This window comes from Petaurus breviceps, unplaced genomic scaffold, assembly GCF_028583685.1.
Source record: "Petaurus breviceps papuanus isolate PSGF00001 unplaced genomic scaffold, PetGlider_PUasm1.0 174, whole genome shotgun sequence".
In the NCBI taxonomy this organism is placed as follows: Eukaryota; Metazoa; Chordata; class Mammalia; order Diprotodontia; family Petauridae; genus Petaurus; species Petaurus breviceps.
In genome coordinates, this window is record NW_027185761.1 from 47736443 (window position 1) to 47760873 (window position 24431).

Here is a 24431-nt window from a genome sequence, read left to right on the forward strand (position 1 = left end):
AGAGAAGAGAAGAGAAGAGAAGAGAAGAGAAGAGAAGAGAAGAGAAGAGAAGAGAAGAGAAGAGAAGAGAGAGGAGACAGAGATGAGAATAAAGGCAGAACTAGTGGCTCTTCATTTTCTCCTATTTTTTTCTACCAAACAGAATGATCTTCAAACTGGCAACAATAAAACAAAAATGGTTAACAGATGGCTGAAACCCAAGGAGGCAGAGAGAAGGCATCTAGCTGCTCTAGATTAATCCAACTCACCTGGTCTAGAATATTTAGAGACCCTGTCACTGATCTTCAAAAGATCATAAAGAATGAGGGAGGTATCAGAGGGCTGGAGAAAGGCCAACATCCACATTTGAAAAGACAAAAGAAGATGAATTTTTTGAACCATACGGGCTTATGAGCTAGACTTAAATCACCAAACAGATGGTACGTGAGCATTCAGAAAAGGAAGCAGTGACAACTAAAAACAAGTATAGTTTCATCATGGATGGGTCGTACCATAATATACTCACATCTACTTTTTTTAAACATAGTTTTTATACTGGTAGATGCCAGCAATGTCATGCACACAGTGCACAGAGGTTTCAGAGAATGTTTGACAGGCTGTCAGGCTACTTTGTGGCCAAAGTGGCACAGGTATCAGGACAACTCTGTGGTTCTATTTCTCTTCTGAACCTCTGTAGCGAAACTCAGTGAAAAGGCCATCTACAATAGGGCCTCCACTCTCTCCTCTCCCTCCACCCCTTAAAATCTGGCTTCCGACCTTATCAATCCTCCCAAACTGCTCTCTCCAAAGTTACTAATTATGTCTTAATTGCTGAATCCATTGACCTTTTCTCAATCCTCATTCTCCTTGCCCTCTTTGCAGCCTCTGACACTGCTGACCACTCTCTCATCCTTGAGACTTTCTTCTCTCTAGCTTTTCAAGACACCACTCTCTCCTGGTTTTCTTCCCAACTATCTGATTGCTCCTTCTCTATCTCCTTTGCTGGATCCTCCTCCAGACCATGCCCTCTAATAACAGGGATCCCTCAGGGCTCTGTCTCGGGCCCTCTTCTCTTCTCCCTCTAGGCTACTTCATTTGATGATCCTCATCAGCTCCCACAGATTTAATTACCATCCTGATGCTGATGATTGTCAAATCAAACCTTCCTGCCCCAATCTCTCTAACTTCAAATATCACATCTCCCACTGCCTTTTAGGCATTTTGAATTGGATGTAAACTCAATATGTCCAAAACAGTACTACCTTTCCCTCTAAACCTTCCCTGCTCCTCTGACACTGCCCCACCCTAGTGCAGGCACCCCTCCACTCCTGCCTGGACTACTGTGTCTGCCTCCAGGCTCTACCCACTCTAGTCCACTCTCCATGAAGCCAATAAAATAATCTTCCTAAAAGGCAGGTCTGACCATGTCACCATCCTACTCAATAAACTCCAGTGGCTTGTTACTGCCTCCAGGAGCAAACAGGCCTTCAAAGCCTTTCATAACCCAGTGCTGCCCCCCATCCTTTCCAGTCCTTTCACATGTACTCGTCAATCCTGTGACAATGGCCTCTTGGCCATTTCACAAACATGACATTCCATCTCTTGACTTTAGATATTCTCTCTGACCATTCATTCCCCCATGCCTGGAATACTCTCCTTCCTACTGACCTCCCTGGCTTCCTTTAAGGCCCGACAGGATACTTCCCCCAACCACCCTAAATTCCAGCACTTTTCCTCTCTTAATTATTTCCAATTTATCCTGTCTGTGGTTTGCTTTGCATATATTTGCATGTTATATACACACACACACATTAGATGGTAAGTTCTTTTAGGGCAGGGACTTATCTTTCACTCTTTTTGTATACCCAGTTATTATTATATTATATATTATTATATTATATAACCCAGTTATATTAGCACAGTGCCTGAAACATAGCAGGTGATTAATAAATGTTTAACCACTAGAACTGAACTCAGAAATGGCTGAATGACCAGATGAAAAGCATAGTGATTTATCTATCATTGCCAACTTGAAGGACAGTATCTAGTGGAATCACTAAGGATTTGCCTTTGGCCTTATGCTATTCAATATTTTTATCAATATTTTTTGTCTATTTAACAGTATTTTACTTTTTCTAATTATTATAAATTCAATTCTCAACATTCATTTTAAAAATAAAACTTTTGAGTTCCAGATTTTCTCCCTTCTTCCTTCCCCCCTAAGACAATAAGCAAATTGATACAGGTTATATATGTATAAAGGTGTTATATATATATATATATATATATATATATATATATATATAAAACATAAGCCAAGTTATAATAAAAAGAAACAGAACAAAAGGAAAAACTACAAAAAATCAAGAAAGGGAAAACAGTATGTATCACTCTGCATTCAGACTCCATCAGTTCTTTCTCTGGCAGTGGTTTATCAATATTTTGGATGAAGAAATAGATGGCTGGCTGAACAGATTTTCAGATGACGCAAAGCTAGAAGGTGTAGATAACCACGTGGTGAGGATCCCAAAAGACTACACGGGACTAGAACAAAAGACCAAACTTAATAACATTAAGAGCATTTAAAGTCTTATCTATCTGCTAAAAAACATCAGCTGTATCGATTGTAAGATGAAGGAGGAACAACTTTTCACGTGAAAAATATCCGCAGGTTTTCATGGGCTTAGAGCTGAAAGGGAGTTAGTTAACATTGGGGCACAGATCCTAGTGCTCAGAAAATAGAGGATGACACTTCACACATTCTTTACGTAGCCCATATATGGAGCATTCTATTCATATCTAGGGGCCCAATTTAGGAAGGTCATTGATGAGCTAGAATGTATAGAACTAGAATGACCACCAACACAAGAGGGCTGGAGTCCAGGCCATAAGAGGATTGGCTGAAGAAATGCCCACTTACCCCGGAAAGGAGAAGACTAAGAAAGGCCCTAAGTGTTGTTCTCAAGTACCTGAAGGACAAGCAGGCGATTCAATAAGCATTTGATAGATGCCTACTGTATGCCAAGTGCCTACTGTGGAAGAGGCAAGTGTTCCTTCTAGCCCAGAAGGCAGAGTTAGGAACAAGGGCTGGAAGCAGGAGAGAGGCCACTTTGAGCTTGGTATAAGGAAAAACTTGCTAATAGTTTGTTTTTCAAAGTGGGTCATTCTAGGAGGTAAGAGACGTCTTCAAGTGGAGGTAAAACAAAGCATTTCTACAGGAAGTTTATAAAGGGGATTTCTGGCCAAAAGCAAAACCAGGTTGGATTAAAAACAAACCAAAGCAACCCAGAAGCACAGCAGGAAAGGTAATGTGGGAGTGCAAAGAAATGGGTTAGAAATAGGAGTAGTTTTCCTTGAGAAACTAACATTTATTTTAACATATTTTGGGAACAGGACAGCCAAAAATATGGAGATAATCTAGTAAAGATGCAGTCAACAGGCAGGGGAGGAAAAGCAGGCAAACAGCAAAGCAATACAGTATTTTCAAAATACAGGTAAGGGGAGATGCATCTTTTAAAATAAATGCAATGTGTAGAAAATAACAGAAGCACTTTAACAGGTCTAAATACAGAAAAAGATGAATAGGAGACTCCTCCCAATAAACATATTATTATAGTAATTCCTCTATATGGGAATGTTTCTATGAATAGTGAGTGGTTCTAAAACTTCTTTTTTTCCTCCTGGCACAGTATTCTCTGCCACAAGGATCTACAGAATGGTGAACTTTTAAACTGACACCATTAAGGGTAAATTGGGAGACTGGTACATGTCCCTTCAATTATGACAAGTCATTTTTATTTAAACTTTTGCAAGTTCAAGATTTGTCTTATTCTGAGATCGATGCATGTGATACAGTCAGGTTTTGTAGACTCTGCAAACTCTATACTTCCCTTACACAGAGACTGGGTAAGTAAAATTTATATTCAACAAAATGGATCACAAATTTCCTTTTATTTGCAATAGCAATAACCAAAATTACATGGCATATTTAGTAAAATTGGTGGCAAAAACTTTAAGGATCACTGGGCTTTTTGGTAAACAGTTCTAAGGACCAACAGAGAAGTTAACAGAGCTAAAAGATAAAAAAAAAAAAAACATTGGATAAAATATTAGTAATGAAAAAATATTCAAGAAAAATATGACGGCAAAATTTTTTTAACGTTAGACATATCAAACATATGAAGATGGTTCAACATGAAGAAAATGATAATTTACTTAGAAAACCCAAAAGCAAAGAAACTGATACAGTTACTGATTCTGTAAAGAAGTAGGGAACAAAATAAATGGATAAAAAGTTATTTCTGTATAGCAATAATAAAATCTGGGAAGATATACTAGAAAGGGAAATCTCATTCAAAATAACTACAAAATGCATAAAGTGGGAGTCAATCTACCAAGATACACTTCTTAATATTTACACAAATATAATTACAAAACACTCTTTAGAGAAATGAAGATGATCTAAATAACTGTAGCAGACATTCACTGCTCATGGTTAGGCCACATTATCAACAGAACAAAAACACTGAAAATACTTGGGTTTAGCACAGTTTCTGGTACATAGAAGGTGTTACAAAAATGATTATTCCCTTCTTCACCACAACTAAACTAATTTATAGATATATAGATACCAATCTAAGTACCAATAGGGTACTTTATGGGGCTACACAAAATAATAACAAAATTCACTTGGATAAACTAAAGCTATATGGATTCTCAAGAGAAGTAATAAATGAACTGTATATTAAACCAAGATAAAATTTCTCCCTAAATATCTACAGCTGTGAACTTCTAGTACTTAATTCTTAAAATAACAATGATTATAACACTCTCAAGACACTCAAACATATCTAGTCAAAGTTAGAATGAAAAGCCAAGAAAATAATTTGCATATTTTGTAATCATCAAATATTACTTACAGAAACCTTGGGGGACTATGTTACCATAGAATTAGAATACGTATCACCTGATAAAACCTGGACATGAATTACAGACCTTTAGATATGTATATATAATTTTGCCACAAATAAGAAGCCCTCTTTCATAAATTATTAATTTTTTCATTTAGCATCTTAACCTTACCCACAGACTATCCATCTCTGGGCTAAAACCTTAACAAGTCATGTTCTTCCCTGTAAAAAAACAAAATAGTAGACTCAAGTATACAAATTCAGTAGCAAGGCTTGATATTAGTTCAATCTAAGTCGCTACATGAGAAGATTCCACAAAAGTCCATTCTCTCAAAGGATGGAACAATCCAGATTTGCTGTTTCAGTTAAGAACAGTTTTATCCCCAAGAATATTCCAAAAATCTCAGATACACTCGATTAGTTTGTTCAATAATACAACCTTGAACCTTGCTCTCCTTTGATTAGCATATACTTGGCACAGAGTGTTTCATGATGACCTCAACGACTGCAAGAAATGTTTCTACAGTATATGACACAATCAAACAATCTTGGGTATTTGAGACCGAAACTCAAAGTTGCTTAAGATGCTCAGCAATCATGGCTCTTTTCATCCGTACTAAAAAGCTACAGGCTTGGGACGCCCTCTAGTGTCCTGCCTTATCACATGCAAGGACATGAGAGGGAAACCAAAGGTCTAGGAAAAAAATAAGCCATTTCCTAACAGTGAAAATTATCTGTTTACTATCCCTCTTCAATGTCTACTCAATGGTCTGTCTTTCTTATCATACTTGTGCTAAGTCTACATGACCTAATCCGTGCATCAGCACGGCCTTCAATTCCTATGTCTTCATTATTTCCTTTTTCCAGCACTTCTGCCAGAAACAAGAAAGGATACGAAAAACAAACCAGCCAACTTACTGGAAATATCAGCTATACCTGCACCAAGAAGATAGTCAGAGCTGGACGGGTCCTTAAAGGTCACCCACACCAACCCCTCACATTCATAGAGAAGGAAACCAAGGCCGGGAAAAGGGTGGTAACTTGGCCAAAGCCACACAGCTAGTAAACGGCAGAGGCCCTGGGACTCCTTGTTGGGGGCATGCTTTCCTGCACACACTATTCCTTAAGCAAAGATTTCATGAGGATGGAGAAACCACCCACACGTTTTTCCTCCATGTGGCTCTACCTTCTTTTTTGACCACTGGCATTCTCTCCTTTCCAAGTCAGGAGTTTTGCTTTTCCTTCATGCTTACAGAGTCTCTCCAATCTTTTACACATCAAACAAACTTATTTTCCTCCTGGTTTATGGAACTAATTCTTGCAAGGATGATCACAATTTTTCTGTAGAATGCAATTTTAAAGTAACCTGTGGTCAAGTGCCAAACAAATGACTTTTTGGCTTCTTTAGTTATTGCATAAGAGATTCTACATATTCTCCTAAAATCTGGCTCTTCTAGACCCAAAGAGAGGTTTTTGCATTCTTTTTTTTTTTTTAAAGCAATCGGGGTTAAGTAATTACACGGCCAGTAATTTCTGGGTGTGGTGCTGAGTGTCTGAGCCCGGGATTCGATCTCCAGGTCGTCCCAACACTGGGGCCCGTACTCTTACTCGCTGAGCCACCTGGCCACCCCTAAGCAATTGGGGTTAAGTAACTTGCTCGAGGTTACACAGCCAGGTGTTTCTGGGTGGGTGCTAAGTGTCTGAGCCCGGGATTCAATCTCCAGGTCTTTTCAACACTGGAGCCGGTGCTCTTACTTGCTGTGCTACCTGGCCGCCCCAAAATGGAGGTTGACTTATTTTTTTATTTTATTTTATTTTTTTTATTAAGCAATCGGGGTTAAGTAACTTGCTCAAGGTTACACGGCCAGTTATTTCTGGGTGTGGTGCTGAGTGTCTGGGCCCGTGATTTGATCTCCAGGTCGTCCCAACACTGGAGCCGGCGCTCTTACTCGCTGAGCCACCTGGCCGCCCCTTGCATTCTTTCTTAATCTAGAATTTAAGATTGAGGTGTGGGTCATAAATTAAGCTTACCTTGGGAGAGATCTTTTCTCCTGACAAGCTTTTATAGTCTTTAGTGAATTTTTTTTTAGTTTATATTGAAAAAATATATAGGAATAATTTTAATTAAGATCCCTTAAATTAATACAACATTTGTTCTTGAAGAACACCTGAATACCAGAAAACGTGGAAGAAAAAAGAATGAAGAAAATCGTGCTTCAATGGAAAAATAGATGTAAATTTGCTTGACAGAATGTCATATGCCACAAGAGAACTAAGTAATGACCCTCCAATACCTGAGAAAACAAGAGGCAGAAGATTCTCTGCGATCTCCACCGTGGATATACTCAGATTTAAGGGGTTTTATGGTTTTGAGAACTAAAGTCATAAAGGCAAAGGCACCATCTGAATGTACTGATTAATATCCATCAAAGGTCTACTGGTGAGGAGGACAGTGTACATCTGACATTCATGGGCTGCCATAAGCAGGGGAGTGGAACCAAGCCTGTTGATAATAAACATGTACAGGATATGTGGCAGTGGCCATGACAAAAGTATGAACAATATCCATGATAATGTCTACAACTAAATATAAAGTAAGCAAAAGTAACCACAAAATGCCAACCAGTTGCTTCACAAAACACCAGAATGAGTTAGTTGCTTGAATCCCTGCTATGATGGCAATTAGGATCATGGAAAATACTTCGATTGCTGGAAAAGTGACAAAACTGTTGCAAGACAAGGGCTAAATCATCTCCTCCCCTTGTGGTGGAGCAGTAGCTGGTGTGAGGCATGCCTATGAAACAGCTGAGAAGGCAGAGATGGGGGAGTGATGGGGTTTGTGGAGCTCGGACCATTAGAACCCCCTCTCCTCACATGCCACAGACAGGACATGAGGCAAGATTCCCAAGAAGGCACTTCTAAGCTCTGGAACAGATTCCTCTGGAAATCTGTGGGGAGAGGAGGGTATTCCCATTATAAAAATTAAGCCAGTCTACATATTTTCAGCTTTTATAGTCTAAATTTTTGCTAGCAAGTCACAGATCTCCATTTGTGGCACTGCAATAAAACACTAACTGCCCCCAGCAATACCATTTCACCAAGAATCGTGATTTAGAAGAAATGACCACAGTGAGAGAGGGGGAGTAAGACGGAATACCTGTATTTACTTCTAATTTTTCCTCAACTAAGCAAATATTTATTGTCCAAAATAAAATGTCTAATTTTGAAACTTTCACTTTAGTTCTCTGCCTTACATCTCAAGATTCCAGAGTATTCCCTTGAATGATTGTAATCAACGTGTCACTAAAAAGCCACAAAAATAGAAAGAAATAAACACAAAAACAAAGGTGTCCATCTGTTAATGTTCCTTTGTCAACTCTTCTCTTTTTCTTCATTTTGGCAATCCCTTGGAACATTTAAGCCACAGCAGAATGGAGGCAGTGTGATGGAAAGAGTCCAGGAGTCAGAGAGCAGGCTCCAATTCTGCTTCTGACTCTCACGGTTACCATTCCTCAGCCTCAACACACCTGAGCTGGAAAATGAGGTGGTTGGCCTTGAAGGTCTCTATGGTTCTTTCAAGATTGGGACCCCAAAGTAGAAATTCAGATGGAACCTACGTCCCAGAATGGTTGTGAGGATCAAAGGAGAGAACAGTCATTAAGTACTTAGCCCACCCAGTACACGACACCACAAAATATTAGCTATTACTATTTTATTATTACTATGACAGATATTCTAAAATCATCACTTTTTGTTCATATCTCCTGAGAGATTCAACAGTCATATTCCAATACATATGAGTAGAGTTCTTTCTTGTGAACTTACCTTTCCCAAAAGGCTAGCTTTGCTAAACATGTACATGTACAAAAACTATCAATAATATATGAAAACTGAACAAACATCTAAATAAAATATTCTCTTCCTCCAAATCTATTTTTATATTAAAGATGAAGTGTGTAAAACTTTCCTCTTTTTATCTATTAAAATAAAATGAATTATTCATAATCTCATTAAAAATGAATAACATTTATATAGGAAACACAGCAGCATTAGTATTTCATCAGACAATGTGATTGCTGAATTGTTACATGTAAATATTGTAATAATTCATTTAACTGAACAACAAAAACAAAAGAAAGGTCAGGTTGAATGGAGAGAAAATGACAGGTCTCTAAAACAAGGGTAATTCCAGTTTTTACCCTGATTCGTAGGGAGTGAAAAGGGGAAGCAAAATGGAAATGTAGCCCCTTACCCCCTCTACTCTGATAATGGAACTAAGCATGTTCTCCAGCGAAGGAGATAATTACCTAACAAAGTCCATGATTAAGGTTCTAACACTTGGGAGCCTAGGGTAATCAACCAAGGGTGGGACAGAAGCTCTGAAAGGTCCTACATCAAGCCTGAAAGACTTCAAACATGGACTTGGGAGCACAGTGTGTTGGTCATGCAAGGACCAGTGTAGTCTAGATGAAAATAGCATATTTCTATGAACTTCTCCCAAATTTTCTTACTTTTTTCCCCAAGATAGGTAACAATCAAAAGGCCAGAGAAAAAAAGAAAATAATTAAAGTCAACATTGTAGTCCAAGTGTATTCTGTGTATGAGTGTCAATGTGTTCTGAGAATCATAAGGTCACTAGGAAAGTTAATGGGGAAATGTGACATTGTAAAAAAATGAACACTTCAAAAATAACTTTTGCAAAGATTAAGAAAAATAAATGAAACCTGGTTTCAAGTAAATCAAACATAAAAAAGCATCAAAAAAGCTAAAAGGTTGTTTTTTTTCCATATCAGATTATTTTAACTGTATTATACTTTTAAAAAATTCTATTTAATAGAAAAAAAGTACAAATGAGGGCCAAAATTCACATTTGAAACAAGTGATCATTTTAGGGCTTTTGCATTTAAAGGATATTTTAATCTTACAGACATATCACTGGGGTGAATATAATATATGCAGAGGTTATTAAGTAATTTATTTTATGATAAGCTTCTGTGATTAAAAGACATTTTATTTTCATTTGTATAATATTTCCATTAATTAAAATGCCCCTTGAAGACATCTGTTCAAAGTCTGAAACATTAAAACAATGGAAAAATTCCAAAACCAAACTTTTTTTTCCCATGAAGTTAACATTATGGAATTCTAACAGATGTTCTATTTGGTCATAGTTAATAAAATGAATTATATAGGAATTAAATGAAGCTCAACGTATTTGTGTTAGATTTTAACATAAAATAACTTCACATTAAAAAATAGAGGGACTCCCAATGACCCTCCCACCCGCCAGCAGAATTAATGAGTTGGACAAAAGACCATATGGTGCTTTCCCACTTTTCTAACGTGAAAAAACATCATTTTTGAGGCGTCCAGAGGAATGTGATATTGAGAATAAAGTCCTTTTTCCCAACACTCACTCACTGCAGCCACCTTCTTCACAGCTGGGTAAGCCCTGCCTGTTCCATCTTCATCAGGCCATCAGCAGAAGAACTTACAAAGGAAAAAGACAAACGTCATAGTGGAAGGAGAGACTCTGAGATCAGAAACTGCAGATATCTATTGAATATCGAATATCTGATGGGAAAAATCCCAATCACCACAATGGCGTTCGCGTAGGTATCACCCGAAGGTTTGCAGGACACTTTGAATCCATTCACAACAATGCTGTGATAGCAGATCCTCTTTTTATCTTTATTTTACAGATGAAGAAACGGGCTCAATGACTTGCCTGGATCATACTTTTATTCATCCATCCAAGAAGCATTTATTAAGTGCTTACTGTGGGCTAAGAACTATGGCCCTGGGGCCTCTGGGAGCTTACAGTCTAGTCAGGGAGCCAGCAGGCAAATGCCTAAGTGGATGCAGGAGAGAAGGCAGGACCAGATGAGAAGAGGAAAGGCTTCATGGAGAAGGTGATTGGGCAGAGCTTCTAGGAGGCAGAGAGGGGAGGCTGGGTCTGGGAGACGGTGCGCTGTGTGTGAATCACTGGTAGACAGGTGGTTTGATGGTAACATTTGTAAAGAGTACTCTATACTAAGATGGGAAGGAAGGGTCCAGCTTGTGAAAGGCTTTAAATGCCAAAAAGAAGAATATATATGTGATCCTAGAGGTATAATTCAATGGGGGGATGACATTATCTGACCTACACTTCAGGAAAATCACTATGGAAGATGGACTGGAGTGGGGAGAGACATGAAGCCACTGCAATAGCTCATCCAGGAGATGAAGGCCTGAGATGAAGGCCTGAACTGAGTGCTGAGGCAGAAATGATAAGATGAGCAGATGACTGGACAGGGGAGATTGAGGAGTCAGGGATGACACAGGATGTGACCTGGGCGGCTAGAAGAATAACGATGTCCTTGACAGAAACAGGTAAGTTTGGAAAACAAGTGGGTTTGAGGGAAAGATAATTTAGTTTTGGACACATGGTGTGTGGAATGTCTACAAGAAATTGCTACAGGAATGTAAATCCTACAGGAAATTCAGTTCATGATGCAGGGCTGGAACTCAGGAGAATGAGATGTTGAATACGTGCGCATACAGACATAACACAAACATACATGACATGTGAAGAGTCCTCAGCATAGAAATATTAGTTAAACCTATGTGAGTTGATGAGGTCATCATGACAGAGTATATAAAGAGAAAGCCCAGGACAGAACCTTGAGGTACCCCAACAGTTTTGGGGTGGGAGACAGATGATGAACAAGCAGAAAAGACTAAGAAGGAATGATGGACACAGGGAGGAAGAAAATGAAGGGAAAGCAGCATCATGAAGACTTGGAGAAGGGAGAGTATCCAGGAGAGGGTAACCATTGGTAACTCTGGAGAGAGAAGTTTCAGATGAATGATGAGGTCAGAAGACATACAAAGGCTTGAGAGAAAACCTAAGGAGTAGAGATAAACAAACAAACAAAAACAAGGAAGATAATTTTTTTCCCCTAGGAGTTTGGCTGGAAAATGGTGGAGGGGCATAAGATGACATCAAGAAGGGATGGAAGAGAAAGTGTCTTGTAAGGAGTGGGGAGAGTAAGAATGCATTTCTAGGCAACAGAGAAAGAAGCTAGGAAGAGATAAAAGGGAGAGAGAAAGTATGGTGGTAAGGGCAATCTGCTGGGAAAGAATCAAGGGTACATGTAGAGGGGTCAGCCTTGGCAAGGAAATGGACCACTTTTTTTTTTAACGGGCCACCTCTTGATCAAAGACAAAAGTGAAGGAGGAGAGAAAGACGGAAGATGTTTAAGAATTGTGAGATGTAGTGAAGAGAAGAGGTAGCTCATAGCCTATGGTCTCAGTTTTCTTGGAGAAACATTAAGGTAGAGTGCTCAGCTGTGAAGATAGGGAGGGAGGGAATAGTGTGGGAAGACTGAGAAGAGGTTTGGAACAGTTGTGACAGGAGTGGGTTAGAGAGGAATCAAGGAAGGGTAAAATTACTGCTGCCATGCTTTAATGAGGGCTCAGCTGAGATGAAATGACACAGATTCATAGTGGACCCAATTATCATGGATGTGTGACTTTCTTCAGCTCTACTCAGAAACATCCAACCAAAATGGAGGAGGGAGAAGATAGGATGGGGGTAATCCAGGGTGTGGCCTGGACTTACATTTACACAAGTTAGTAAATATAAACTCCACATAATATGAATGGAGGGAGGGGATTGTTATAAGACTCGGGAAGTCACTAGCAACTCGCAGCATAAGAAGAGGAAAATAGAGCTCACACAGGACTGTGCTATTAAGGAAGCCTGGGACTAGGAGAGGTGTAGATGCTTTCTGGGGGAAGAAGTACCTTCTAGGAGCAGGGATGGCCTATGGGAGATGGAATGGCATGTACAGGAACAGCACACAGACCTGAAAGCTGCAGTGCGTGATGAGCCTGGAAAGGTAGATGAGGGGGGTTTGAGAGGGCTTACATGGCAAACCAGGGCACCTGTATTTTATCCTAGGCACAACAGGGGAGCCAGACGAGCTTCCTTAGCATGAAAGGAACACAATTTTGTCTGTGCTTTAATAGTATGGATGGGCAGCTGTGTGAAGGGCAAAGGAAGGTAACAATTATTTATGAAGTACCCACTCTCAGGCACTTTGCCTCAAAACTCTTACATTCTAACAGTAAAAGAGCAGAGTATCTAATCCCCCTGTGGGGATTAGAGGAGAGACTGGGAAACAAATGGGAAGATATGATGAAAGACATGAACTACAGCCTAACCAAATGAGCAGAGGACGGGGATGGCGGCAAGAGATTCCAAGGTAGTATGGGATTTGAAGCAGGTTGTTTTCCTTACAAACACAGAAATGAAATCTGCCCCTCAGCCCCTCTCCTTTTTCTCCCACCTCTCCTCTCTCACTTAGCAGGAGCTAAGGATCTCCTTCTACCAGGGGAACTTTTCAAATACTTGGAGAAAGCTATGTCTCCCTTCAGTACTCTTTCTTCAGGACAACAGCCTCGACTCCTTCCGCCAATGGACACATTCACACCATGGCCATTCCATGCAGGCTGCTCTCCAACTCATCTTCCTCTTTTCTCAAATGTGATTCCTGAAGCTGAGGGCCTGTCTGCCCAGGGGAGAGCACCCCAGTAATGTTAACACCACCCTCATTCTGGATGTTATGTGTCTGAACATGCAGCCCAAGCTCCTAATGACTTTTTATGACAGCCATATCACACTGAGTGATACTGTGTTTCCCCGATAATAAGACCTATCCCGAAAATAAGCCCTCCCCTTACTGTGTAAGATTCCTCTAAAATAAGCCCTCCCCCGAAAATAAGCCCTATTGAGATTGCTACTGTAGTAAAGGTGATCCCCTGCGCTACCTCCCCCCCCCCGTGAAACACACGCTGCGCTCCAAGCTGCATCCAATCAGAGCTGCAGCAGTGAGCGCATCATCCTGTTCTTCCCCAGTGATTTGGTTATTGAATAATGGTACATTTTTTTGTTCACATTTACCTGTTTATTAAAATTGCTGTCAATGTTCATTAAAATAAGCCCTCCCCTGAAAATAAGCCCTCTGGTGTTTTTCTGTCCAAAAAATTAATAAGACAGTGTCTTATTATCGGGGAAACACGGTATTAACCTTGAAGTCCACTAAAAACTGAAAATCTTTTCAAATGATCTCTTGTCTGGTCATATCTTCCCATTTTGAACTTGTTGAGTTGGTTTTTTTGCACACAGGTTTAAATTTATCCCTATAAATATCACTCATCCTACTGAATTTGGCCCATCTTCTAGTCTAGTGAAGCCCTGGATCATAACTGTCCTTTAGTCTGTTAGCATCTCTTCCCAGCTTTTTGTCACGTGCAAATCTGTCAAGCATGTTTACATATGGTTTCATCCTAGTCACGGCTGTTAAAGAAGCAGAAGACAAAGGATAAATGACTGGACCATCACCCTCCAGGCTTCCCTCTAGATTACATGGACCAGATAACCGCAACCCTTCATTCTGACCATGCAGTCAGCTACAAATTCACCTTAATCTGACTGGGACATGAAGAAGAGCTTGAAAAGAAGCAATGTGAAACAAATCTGGAAAGACTGGAGGCTGAGGAACCTGCTTTTCCTCTAAAGTTAAAAGAATATGACCAAAAGCACAGGGAGAAGGGAGCGTCATGGTCAGATTTATGCTTCAGGAAGATTTTGTGGGGCAGTTGTGTGGAGAATGAATGAGAGAGGAAGCTGAAATCCAACTAGGAGCTTACTGCAACAGCCAGGGCAAGAAGGGATGAGGGCCCGAACAAGGACAGACCACATAAATATAAAAAAGGAAGTAATGTAAGTTTCATTATTGTTGACACAAACTATGAAACTTGCCTGATTTTTAAATCATGATCAGGGAAACTAAAGTTATTTGACAGACCTAAGTATTTTTAAATATGCTTCAATTCACACATTATAGACAACTGTGGGAAGAAGGGAAAAAAAAGGACTATGAGGAGAAAAAGAGGAAATGGGGACTCAATGGGTGAGAGATGAGCAGGGAAAGTAGGCCAGAAGGAGAGGAGGGGGCACTAAAACTGATGAAATTAGCAAATCTATTCTGGTTCAACCCACACTGCCCAACTAAGGCCAACAGGGTATACCCACCCCTTTATCACTGCCCTTTGAAATATTGTTCTCATCATAAAACCACCACAGGCTGAGTGAATGAGACGGTCAGAGAAGCCCACCAAGCAGGAAACCACACTCTGGGATGCAATAGCAACCCAGAGGAATATGAATCTGGGGGCCTGGGGTTTCCCAGCCCTGGACACACATAAACTAAATTTTCCCTGGTTCCCAAATGCTTCTACATGCCATCATTATACTAAAACCAATTTGAGATTTCCCTTCTACAATCCAAAGGTCCCATCTCCTATTTTAAAGATGCTGACTTGAAGCTCACTAGAGGGCATCCCCACTTGCTCACAGCCCAATGTGGAACTGATTTAGTCATGAAGGCAAGAGCATCTTGAGAGCAACCTTCCCTGACCCTCAATTCCAGCTGCACACCTACTGCCATCTCATTATACCAAGTTTGCTACAGATCTGCAGCAACGTAAGTACCAATGACACGGCTTTAAAATTTAGCAAAAGCAGCATGATATGCCAACTATACTTAGACTCTCCTCAAGTTCTCCTTGTCCAGTTAATAAATCAAATGATTTCCACCATCACAAAGGCTAAATAAAGTACACAGTTCAATGCAAACTCTGGGAAACAACAATGTCCCAGTTTCCTGAGTGTCTAGGAGAACATATCCACTAATACAAGTCTCAGGCTCATGCTAAGACTTCTTAGGAGGCAGATTCGACATTTTAAAGGGTAGAACACATCTAGAACAAATGTGCAAATTTCCCAATAGTTTCCAAACTTTCCCATAAGAAAGGGGTGCTGGTGTCAGAAAAATGTCAAAAGTGAAACTAGCTGCAATGCAAAGATGTTTGTTTAAAAGAGACACGTCACTTCTGATTTTCCTCATTTGGAAAAGAAACTACATTTCATTCAGCAATAATTCGCTTCTGATTCTATCAGAAAGAGCCTCTAGGAAGGCAATATTTCAACAGAAATCAGTTCTGAAGGTTCTTTTATGAATATATATAACTCAGAAGACCCCAATTAAATTCCCAACAAAGCCCTGCCATTTTGAGTAAACAAAGTTATCTCAGCAGGGTCAGAGAGTCTGCTAAGATAGCAGCCTAGAAATTAATTACTAGCTTGACATATGTCACAACAAATTTTAAAGAAAATAGCATCCAGTTGTAACCATGTGTTTTATCTATTTGTTTGTATGCAAAATCAATATTTGGTGGCATGGAAATATATTCATTTATTCAGAACCGCTCAAAGAAATAAAAAAGGCTTGTTGCCCTCTTTTCCCCGCATCAAGATGAAATCTGAGTAAATAACACATGTTTAGTGAGCCAGAAAATTAGTACAGAATGAAGCTATGGTGGGACTTACATCTCTGAAAGGCAGGTGTCATTTTCCCCCCAAATAACTAATTTTGAGGCATTTGATTTCTTTAAAAACAAGTCTTTGCCAGAACTGGTTAATTAAGTATTGTTTCTAATACAACTCTCTCAAAAACTCCTTTAAAATGACATGCAAAATATTTTTATATAGTATGCAGAAGACAATGCTTTGTGATCAAAGAAAACAAAAGTCCTTCCTAAGTCTAATTGTTCTGATTTTATACAAATTAATTTTCTTCTGTAAATGCAGAAAAATTGTTTTCCTTTAGATCAATGAAAAACAGAATTGATAAATGAAAATGTTTGTCCCAAAGGAATCCTAAATACAAAATAACCTGGGTTATAGAGCAGAGCTTTATAAAATAAAGGCTTACATTATTACTTGTGGGGTCCTTAAAACAGCAGTCACTGACAAATTATATCCTAACCTGATCAATAAATAGCATTATGTGCCTAAATGAAAGCTAAACAGGAAAGAGACTGAACAGATAATCTTAAAACTACTGAAATGAAAACATTAAGTAGCTGGACTTAACAAGTACAATAACCTCATTTTCAAATAATTTCACATTCCTTCTCTGCTGCCTCTATAAGCATGCCCACGTCTCCCCCATCCAGCGTTTTTCCTCACCCATTCTTCACTCACCACTCCCATCTCCCCTATATCCTGTCTCCCTTTCTCAACCAATCATTCTTTGCTCCCAATGCCTCGTGCCCGATTCACGTCTGGGCTTCCTCCTCATCTGTGAAATCCAGAAGCCTGTTCTCGGTTTTCCTTCCTGCCCCCGACTCCCCTGGGCACTTCCTAGAGCCGCTTCTCCAGGTGTTCACTTGTCTGACCACTTCTTCTCAGTCTCCTTCACTGGGGTCAACAACTCCCTGACCCATCTGCTGGGCTATCCCTTGGTACGCTGTCCTGGATCTTTTAATCTTCTCCTTCTTGGTGACTTCCTCAGCTCCTATGGGTTCGATTATCATCCCCATGCAGATGACTGCCTGGTCTAGGAATCCAACCCTCATCTGTCTCCTGAGTGGCAATCTCGGATCACCAGGTAGCTACTGGACATCTCTACTTGGAGATGCCAGAGGCATCTCAAATTCAACACAGCTAAAAAAGGTCTCCCCTTTTTTCCCTAAACTTACCCTTTTCCTGATTCTCCTGTTTCTGCAGAGGGTGCCACTATTATTCACATTTTTCAAATGCAAAGAGTACATAACATGCTTTAAAACACCAACATTTCCAGATGCAAATGACCCAGAGGGCATCAATAGTTCTGTACTTTGGAGTACTATCTACCCTTTAGCTGTCCTTCACCCTCCTAGAGATTCACAAAGTCACTAGGTCATCTCAGTCTTGGCTCCATCCATTCCCTCTTCTCACCTGGTCAGTCACAGGGCCCTAATTTGGCCCGCCTTCCCTCTTCCCTCCCGGCCTCTAGGCTCTCCCCTCCACACTGCTGCCAAAATGACATGCCTAGAGCACAGGTCTGACCATGTCATGCATCTGCTCACCAAGTTTCAGTGGCTCCTCTAGCTTCTAGGGTTTGACATTAAAGCACTTCACAATTCAGCTCCTCTCTTTCTTTCCTGACTGATCTCACACTCACATACCCTCATGCAATCTGCGCCAGCCATGCAGGCCCTCTTGCTGATCCTTATGCCTGACTTTCATCTTCCAAAAGCCTCTGAAACTTTTGCAAAAGCTGCTTCTTAATCCTGGAATACTCTCTCCCTTTCCTCCCAGAATCCCTGGACATCCTTCAAACCATGGGGCAGGCACCACCTCCTCCAGGAAGCCTTTCCCAATCTGCCTGGCTATTAGTGTTCATTTCCTCCTGTCCCCCAAATTATTTTGTATTTTCTCTACTACATGTTGCATTTACTTATCTGTGCACATGTTGTTTCCACCAGCAGAATGTAAGCCCCTTGAAGGCAGGGACTGCTTTGCATCAAGCACAGTTCCTGGCACTTGGAAGGCATCTGCCCATTGCCATGACTTGAAAACGGATTTTTAATGTTTACAATAGGCTCATCTGTGACACAAAAATTGTTTCCTTGAGTGTCTACGTATAAGTTGTGAAGCCTGACATTTCTTTCATTAAAAAGGAAACCAGTTTTTACGTCCTGCCTTGTAGAAACATATTGCTTGCTCTTTGTGAGTTTCTTCAAATTGTTAATTGTGTATAAATGTTGTCTTTGCTGGTAATTGTGGTTCATTAAATTCAGAGATGGAGAGACCCTTTCAGATCATCCTGTCTGGCCCAGAGAAATCAAGTGACCTGTCCCAGAATCAGGTAACTAAGTAAGTCACAGAGCTGAGATCCAATTTAGTGCTCTTTCTAGTCAAAGCCCAGTGCTATCATAACTATACTTTGCTATTTTTATTACCCAACATCTTGCCCCTAATTACGTATCAGATGATCTCTCCTCTCTCACCTAGCCATCTTTTGGAAGAAGCCTTGGGGGGGCGGGGGGATAGGGGAGAGGTCGGAGTCACAAGTCCTCTATTCAAGTCCCAATTCTGCCATTTACTACGTGACCTTGGACAGGTTAGTTTTCTCTAAGATGTTTCCTTCTAACACCTTCCTAATGGCACTGGCATGAGCACCAAATGAGAAAGAATAATTGAAAACTATTCATAAATTTTACAGCTGTATATAAGTTAAGGGATTATTAGAAGATCACCCATTCTGGAATTCAAAGCTACCTACAGTAATATGAAAAAATGCTATAAATTATTACTGATGCAAATTAAAACATCTCTGAGCTACCACCTCACGTATCAGAAATGACAAATGCTGGAGGGGATAAGGGAAAATAGCTAATTAATGAACTTCTGGCAGAGTAGTGAACTGGTCAAACTATTCTGGGAGAGGGAGGACAATCTGGAACTAGGCCCTGAGGATTATAAAACTGTGACCAGTTTTGACACAGCAATACCCCTACTAGGACGGTATACCAAAGAGATCAAAGAAAAGGGAAAAGGACCCACATGTACAAACATATTTATAGCAGCTCTTTTTGTGGTGGCAAAGAATTAGAAATCAAGGGGATGCCTATCAATCGGGGAATGGATGACCAAGTTGTGCCACGTGATTGTGATAGAATACTACTGTGCTATAGAAAATGACAAGGGAGGTGCACCTATATGAACCGGTGCAAAGTAAAGTGAGAAGAACCAGGAGATCATTATAATAGTTATAATAGTAACAGTAACATTGTAATGATGATCAACTGTGAAATACTTGGCTGCTCTGATCAATACAATGATTCAAGACGAAAAAATGCTATCCACCTCCAGAGAGAAATGAAGAACTCTGAGCACAAATGAAGTATAATTTTCTCATTTTTGTTATTTTTCTTGCTTTTAAAAAAGATACAGCTAACATAGAAATATATCTTGAATGATTTAACATGTATAACTGGTACATTGCTTGCCTTCTCAGTGGGTGAGGAAGGTCTGGGAGGGAGTGAGAGCATTTGAAATTCATTTAAAAAGAAAAGAATGCCAAAATTAAATAATAAATGGAAATGTAAAAAAAAAAATCACTCATTCTGAATGAAGTGGTTACATGAAGACAGTGTTTCTCTTAATATCTGACTCTGCTGCTTTCCAACCAAAACTTGCTCTTAGGGTGAAAGGACACAGTGCAACCTGTCACAAAGAGTTAGGAACCAAAAGACCGGAGTTCTAGGTTCAGATTTGTCTACCACTAATTAATTAGCTGTCCAACCATGAGAAAATCATAACCTCCCTAAGCTGCAAGCTTGTCTATCAAATAAAGAATAAACCATAACATCTATCCTGCTCAACTTACAGGGTTGTTCTGAAGACCAAAGGAGAAAAGAGAGAGAAAAATATTCCACAAAGTGAAAGAGACTTCCAAGTAAAAATCATCATCATCATCATCACAGGAGAAGCCCAAACTGTCCTCGGAACAAGACTAAAAGTTGGCAGAAAGATTAGTATCAAGTATCAAAAACACATATTTCTATCATGACTTGTAGCTTCACTGAACAAAGTGTTAATCAGATTTTTTGTCCTTAAATGATTGTGGCCTCTGCTTGTACTTTAAAACAGAAAAAAATAAGTGTTTTACCTCTCTTAAAACAGTGCTTTTGTAACCACGATATAATCCTAGGACGCCCTGTAGCAAAGACAAAAGGAAATCCTGTTAACAAAGGCAGTTTTCAAATGACACTGATGTACTGTGATTTTACCCATTCGGAGCATTGAGCTCTAAAGCCTATATAAGTGAAGCACCCTGAATAGAAAATGGGTGGGTGTCTACCTCTGGGTATCCCCAGGGTGGATCCTCCACCCAGAGGTCAGATTAACTCCCATTGAAATGGAGGCTTTTCTGGGAATATCAGGGGAGTATACAAACTCCTCTCATGGGTGTTTCTATCATTTTGCATTTCCTCTTCTCAGTGGGTAATTACTGGAACGAGCACTTGAGATACTTTAAAAGAGAAACATTTCCAAATGTAAATACTCACAGAGCAGCAATTTTTCATTCACACAAAAATGAAATTATACCCCACAGTTTGGACCAGAAGACGGCACACAGATGCATGACTTACTGTAATGATTAACTACAGCTTTTCCCAGAGGAGGCCTGATTTTCCTGTTCTGCCATCTATGGGAGTCAGCACAAGCTCTCCAATGGACATCTTGTATTTCTATAATTAAAAACTCTACGACCTCTTCCTTAGGTGAGAAGCATGTTGTAAGAATCACTTCTTTTCTAAATAATTCCCTTAGCAGGTCAATTAAAAAATATCATTTCTTGGACTCCCAGAAACTTTCACTTCAATTGTCTTTGAAGAGTTGTTCATGCAGACTTCCAGAAAAACTGCCCAGACAACTATCCCAGTGTGATGATATTTTCATTACTCGCTATACTCGCAAAAATGCTGGCAAGCCCAAGTACTCTTGAGCATAAATTCAGCTACCAAATCTCCCCTAGACTCATTAGCAGTAAGAATGATCTGTAATAAGGAAGCACTTCTCTCCTCACTCAAGAGATAGTATAGGAACAGAATCCTGCATACACCATCAAACAAGGTCATATGACCAGTTGATTTTGCTCAACAACATCGTCTTAAAAGTAGGAAAGTCAGTGGTGGGGGTGGCCACATGTAATGGGAATGTAAATTTTAAAGATCTTCCCTGCCCCTAGGCTAAAGTGCACCTGGAGCCTGGGGTGGGAGGCTAGTTTTTCAGTAGATACTTTTTGATTGGCCAGTGAGTTAATAAGGTTGTTACATTCTCTGAGCCAGGAGAAGACTATATAAGCCCTGTTGTGTAGCTTTGTTTTGGGGCTCACTTTGAGAAGTGTTCTGTGATTTGATGAAACTCTGGGCTAGCCGTTGTCCAGAGCCCCCCAGCTTTGAAACCCAGATGTTGTTTGGTATGGATGTAATGGTTGGACAGTTTGGAAAACTGTCTACTTGATCTGTTTCTCTATCTTGATAATTCTGTCTGTATAATCTCAAGTTCAGGGTGCTGACCTCTTTCCCCTGAACTAGGTAAAGGATACATATTTGACTGATTAAAGTAAGCTTGTTAACCCATTTTGAGTTGCTTTCCTGTATCAAAGCAGATCCAAGAACCTGTGTTGGCAGACACCCTGGGGATGCTGGGGTGCTTGCCTCTACACCACACATGGGGAACTGATCATGGGGTAAAAACAAAAGGCACGGATGATTTTCTTTTACAGAACAAATTTAAGGCTGAGCAATAACTGGTCATAGAGTCATGATACATAAACAACTTCCTAGTGTGGGTACTGATGCCAGTTCCCAGGCAGACAAATGCAGCCGCCATCTAGGAGGCTTAATAATTCATGATGGTGGAACCTAATAAAATGTATGGAGAGGAAAGATCTGCAGAGAACTCATGGGTCACTCAGATTCACCAACCTGCCAGGCAACTATTTGGACTTCATTTAGAGAAGATTGTAGTTCAAAAGTAGTTCTTACCTCTTGATACAGGATGTTGGAAAAAATGTGAAATGTCCCAGAAGCAGCAGATACCTGTGCCCTCTGTTTTACAACTTCTGAAGGAACACGGATTAAACAGGCCACCTAAAAAAACAAACAAACATATGCACCTATGTTATCTTAAGAAATTTGTATTAACCATTAAAAAATGAGGTCACCACATGACAAAAAAACCCATTTCAATAAACATTCATTCAACAATTACTTACTAAATGTTTTGTGTCTCACAGTGGAAAGAGAGTTGGTCTCTGTGTCAGGAAAGGCCAGGCTGCAGTTCCATCTCTGACGTAAAATGACAGTGACAGGGGCAAGGAATTTTACCTCTCACTCTTTTAGACCACATACTGACTTACGGCACTGACTTAAAAAACCACAAAGAACATCATCTATGGTGTACTATATTTTTATTGATTTTGTTAAGCATTTCCCAATTGCATTTTAATCAGCTGTACCTGGGGGTCTGGCAGTCACAAAGTACCAGTTTGACATCTCTGCTCTAGGCAACTCTCTAAGACTGGAAGTTCTGCAGTAAGGGCCAGCATGTATTTATCAAGGGCATTTCTTCACCCAGTAGTCCCCTACAGCAAGGAAATCACAGTTCTGTTCCCTATGCCCATGAGCAAAAACAGAAACTAAATCTCTAACAGTGACAACTTTGAAGATCATAAAGGCATCTTTTTTTTTTAGGAGTTATAACACAGCAATCTATATTAGAGAACGTGGACACAAGCGCTATAAAAGTTTAATGTTGGAAACAGAATGACGCATTCTCAAACATTAGCAATTATTCACAATCTTCAAATGACTAAGAAACTTGACAAAAACAAGCTTCTGAAGACAGAAAAGCATACAGATTACAGATCGCTAAAAATGAGTACCTTTCAGGTATTTTATTCTTTTAATATTATGACCCAATGAGAGAGAGAGAGAGAGAGAGAGAGAGAGAGAGAGAGAGAGAGAAGAAAAGTTCTATTAATGAGGAAATAACATTGGTCACATCCTATGTCTCATTTTTTGGCTCAGGAAATAGGACCAATAACTCAGCTTGAGCCTGTAGGAAATCCCCTACACCCTTATAGTCTTTCTGGTCTGCCCAAGGAAAAGATACAAATCTTCACCAAGTAATAAGGGAAGTTATCCCCTTCCCCCAGGCCCCTAAAGATAGGCAACTGCTAGCCTAGGGGCTTAGGAAGGAATAAAGGCAGACAAAGGCCTATGGAAATGAGGATTCCCTACAGCATTTCAGAGCTAAAAGGGACCTGAGGGGCAGTCCAGTCTACCTTGTATCTCAACAGGCAGTCTCCACACAAGGTGTCAGATAAATGGCTTATTTGGCCACTGCTTTAACACCTCCAGAAATGTAAAAGGGCACTCCCATCTCCCAAGGGAGGGGCAGCCTCCAATTTTAGATAGTTTAAATCATTAGGAAGTCTGTCCTGACATTCAGTCTGAAATCTATCTTCCTTTCAATTCTATCAATTGCTCCTAACTCTGTTCTCTGGGACCAAGTAGGTACTATTCAATAAATCACAATATTTTTAGCCCAGCAGATTAAAAAACAAACAGAAAAAAACACCTTTGTGTGACTTAAAAATGTTGTCTTAATTTACTTGTGTACGGTTTTATACTGGATGCAGACAGAGAAGCACTTATGATAAATTCAAAGAAAATATCTGGACTCTCATAGTCCAGCAACATCACATAATTTTCTTTTTTTTTTTTTTTAAAGCAATTGGGGTTAAGTAACTTGCTCAAGGTTACACGGCCAGTTATTTCTGGGTGTGGTGCTGAGTATCTGAGCCCAGGATTCGATCCAGGTCATCCCAACACTGGAGCCGGTGCTCTTACTCGCTGAGCCACCTGGCCGCCCCTAAGCAATTGGGGTTAAGTAACTTGCTCAAGGTTACATGGCCAGGTGTTTCTGGGTGGGTGCTGAGTATCTGAGCCCAGGATTCCATCCAGGTCTATCTCAACACTGGAGCCCGTGCTCTTACTCGCTGTGCTACCTGGCTGCCCCAACATCACATAATTTTCCATGCCTGGAATGATCTCCAGACTTTTCCCTGTCTGGCCCCCCCCCCCCCCCCC

General features: G+C 40.1%; 1 protein-coding gene across 3 annotated transcripts in view; it reads right to left on the minus strand.

Moving 5' to 3' along the window:
• SLC25A26 (solute carrier family 25 member 26) overlaps positions 1-24431 on the minus strand; it is a 163208-nt gene that overhangs the window by 104695 nt on the left and 34082 nt on the right. For 2 of the 3 annotated variants that reach the window (XM_069084164.1, XM_069084166.1), the window contains exons 4-5: positions 22323-22427; positions 20438-20485 (exon numbers count right to left, since the gene is read on the minus strand). In XM_069084164.1, the coding sequence (XP_068940265.1) occupies positions 20438-20485; positions 22323-22427 (153 nt within the window). The remainder of the gene's footprint in view (positions 1-20437; positions 20486-22322; positions 22428-24431) is intronic. The other variant, XM_069084165.1, reaches the window with a different exon arrangement.